Here is a 3,119-nt window from a genome sequence, read left to right on the forward strand (position 1 = left end):
AACCGCCGCGGCCGCCCGGCCTCCAGGCGCCGGGCAGGCAGATCCGCCGCCTCCGCGCGACGAGGCCCCAGGTCGGTGCTCCGAAGGCCCGCAGCCCTCGCGGTCGGGTCCGCTGGGACCGAAGGTCGGAGCGCGCCCCCTGGCGGAGGCCCAGAGCGGCGTTTGCAGGGCCAAAGCCAAGGCTGTGCTGGACGCCTGCCCTTGGCTCGCCCGAGGCTACCTGCCCAGCCACACCCATTTCTCTGAACATCCCCTCCCCCACTCCCTCCAACTTTAGGGATACCCGGTGGCCGTCAGTCCTGGAAGGGGAGGGGAAGGAACACTGCCCTGTTCGTGATGTCTAGTGGCCATCCACACGCAAGCAGCTCCGTACATGTTCGTGGTATTCATTCATTTTTGGAAAGGGAGCAAAATTCTCCAGTTTTCCAGAGAACCATACTTACAGCACACTCAATGCATATTGTGCGCATAACGTTCGTGGGAAAATGGAATTAAAAGATACATGTAAAAATATAAAATTTACTTCTCAGCATATAAGCTCCATCAAGGTCAGCATACATTGGTAAGTGATCATACCAGCCATTTAGTCCACCCCTGAGGATGTGATCATGTCAGTGCAGTATTAAATAAACATCGTTAACTGAAGAAATATTGTTTTTAATTTTGAGATTAAACAAAAGATTTTGAAAATCCTTAGAGTCTTAAAGATGAAAAAAAACACTGTCACCCCCCAGCCCTCCCTTAAAGTAAATTCTGACCAGGTTTCTGAGACTACATCTTTAATGGAGCCAACAGCCTCATCTGTCTCTCCTGGAGCAGAACAGATGATGGATTTGCAGGCTAGTGCCTAACTCATAGAGCCACCAGGACTGATATTTTTAAGACTGGGGAACCCAAAGACGCCAGGAAACAAGTGGATGCCTAATGATTTCCCATCAATTCTCTTGAAATATTTGCTCCTGAATCCTTTAGGGGCAAGGTGTGCTGTTCACTTGTCTTGAGGGCCGCCATGCTGTGAGGAAGCCCAGCTTCACCCGTGGAGAAAGATTACATAGAAGTGCTCTGACAGGCCAGCTCTCATCTTCAGCCTGTGTGATGGCCATCGCAGGCAGCTAAGCCCATCCTGAATCGTGGTCCACAGAAACAGATAGTAAAATGCTCATTGTTTCATGCCATGAGGCTTGTGGGGCCTGTTATATAACAACAGGAGCCATCACTGTTCTCATGAATCAGTTCACAAGACAATGCTGGGCTTTGGGCCCTGAAGCCAAGGACCAGATCCCTGATCCTTGGTGCCACCCTGTAGTTCCTGGACAGCCAGATAACTTCCGACACCAATATCTCTATGTCCCGCTCTTTCACCTTAACACAGAAATAAAAACTACATCAATATTAATGACAATGAGATCTTTAAGGAAAATGCTTTAATCTTCAATTATTACAACGGTGGCCCCATTGTAGAGCAAGTATTACACTCACATTTTGGTGGTGGCATATTTTTCTGTAATGAAAATGTCTTTCCACTAACAGCTTCAACCCTTAGGAGAACCGAAAAGGAAAAAAGAAGTTACATGCATTGAGATATTTGTTGCAGCAATATTTATAAGTTGGAATGAACACACGTCTAAAATTTGAGGGGTGCTTGAGTAAATATGAAAGATACCCTTGTGGAAGGTTATGAAGCCCTTAAATATAATCCATAACAACTGTATTAGCCTGGGTTCTCTAGAGAAATATCCCCAGTCATATATATAGGTGTATATCTATGGATGTATCTAGATAGATATGGTCTCTATAGTCTCTACTTGTCTATGGTTTCTGAGGCCATAAACTTTCATTGTTGCTGACAGACTCATCGTCCTCTTGGAGTGAGTGGCAGGTGATCTTGAACTGCTGACCTGTGGTTAGCAGTCCTAATCCCCAACAGCACCACTGGGCTGACAATCAGAAACAGAACAACCAAACCGCTGCCTGGTCCTGTGCCACTGTCTTCATGATCATGGCTATGTTTGAATCCATTGCTTCTGTAACTGTGTCAGTCCATCTCCAGGAGGGCTTCCTTTTCCTTTGCTGACCTTTCTCTTTACCAAGCATGACATCACTGTTTCATGGGAAGGTCAAAGTAAGCAAATCCTGGTCTTGCCATCCCTACTTCTATCTAGGATTAGATACCTAGAGAGAACCATGAAGTAAACAGGCTGGAAGACTGAATATAAAGGAAATACCCATCATTGCTTTAGGGCAGAAAGATTAGGGGTATTTAAGAAGCCCTGATGGCTCTGTGGGTTAGGTGTTAGGCTACAAACTGCAAGGTTGGCAGCTTAAATCCACCAGCTGCTTCATGGGAAAATGAGGAGGCTGTCTGCTCCTCTAAAGATTTAGTGTCAGAAACTCTATAAAGTCACTATGAGTTGGCGTCAACTTGATGGCAGTTGGCATTTGGCTTATATTGCATAAATTTATTTTAAAGTACAGCAATGTGTTTATTTAAAGCACACAAGTGAATATTCTTTATTTCCATAAAAAGGAACATCATAGACAAATCAGTCATCATATCAGAGGGTATGACAGGCAAGAGAGGTGAAATGACATTTAAAAAATGCTTGTAGTTTGACTCAATTGACACCCACTCCAGTTCTGTGCCAGTGAGGTTAGAAAGTAAAAAATGACATTTTTCAAACTCCCTTGTAGCGTAGGTTCTACATGTGACCCAAATCCCACCAAGCACAAGTACACTTCTGGGGCCAAGGTGGCAGCCACATACTGATGTTGGCAAGCACAGAGGGGGCCATGTCTTGGTCTTTGGGGAAGCTATGGAAGGTCCTGACATCCAGCCCCTCCCATCATAGGGTTTTCCAACTTCCAGCCCCTCCCATCATAGGGTTTTCGTGGCCGTAGCAGCAGCAGCAGTGGTTTTCCAAGGAGCCGTCCCACAGTGTGGCTGGGCCTTTCTCTGGCTGCTCTGCCCTGGCCACATAGTTGCTCAGGCTGCCAGACAGTGTCAACTAGCTCAAGTGCTGCTTGAGCAAATTCTGCCGTTTGTGACTAAGAACCCTTTCAGATAACAACATGTGATTTCAAAGTTGGTTTTCTTAGATTTCCAGATAGACTAACAGGCT

General features: G+C 46.0%; 1 protein-coding gene across 1 annotated transcript in view; it reads right to left on the reverse strand.

Annotated features, from left to right (window-relative positions):
• RP9 (RP9 pre-mRNA splicing factor) overlaps positions 1–238 on the reverse strand; it is a 16,376-nt gene extending 16,138 nt beyond the window's left edge. Inside the window, exon 1 of the mRNA XM_045288669.1 lies at positions 29–238. Coding sequence (XP_045144604.1) covers positions 29–238 — 210 coding nt within the window. The remainder of the gene's footprint in view (positions 1–28) is intronic.
• Positions 239–3,119: the final 2,881 nt, after the last annotated feature.

The sequence above is a fragment of the Echinops telfairi genome, unplaced genomic scaffold (assembly GCF_000313985.2).
Source record: "Echinops telfairi isolate 266 unplaced genomic scaffold, ASM31398v2 ScPeMD7_23;HRSCAF=83, whole genome shotgun sequence".
NCBI classification, from domain to species: Eukaryota; Metazoa; Chordata; class Mammalia; order Afrosoricida; family Tenrecidae; genus Echinops; species Echinops telfairi.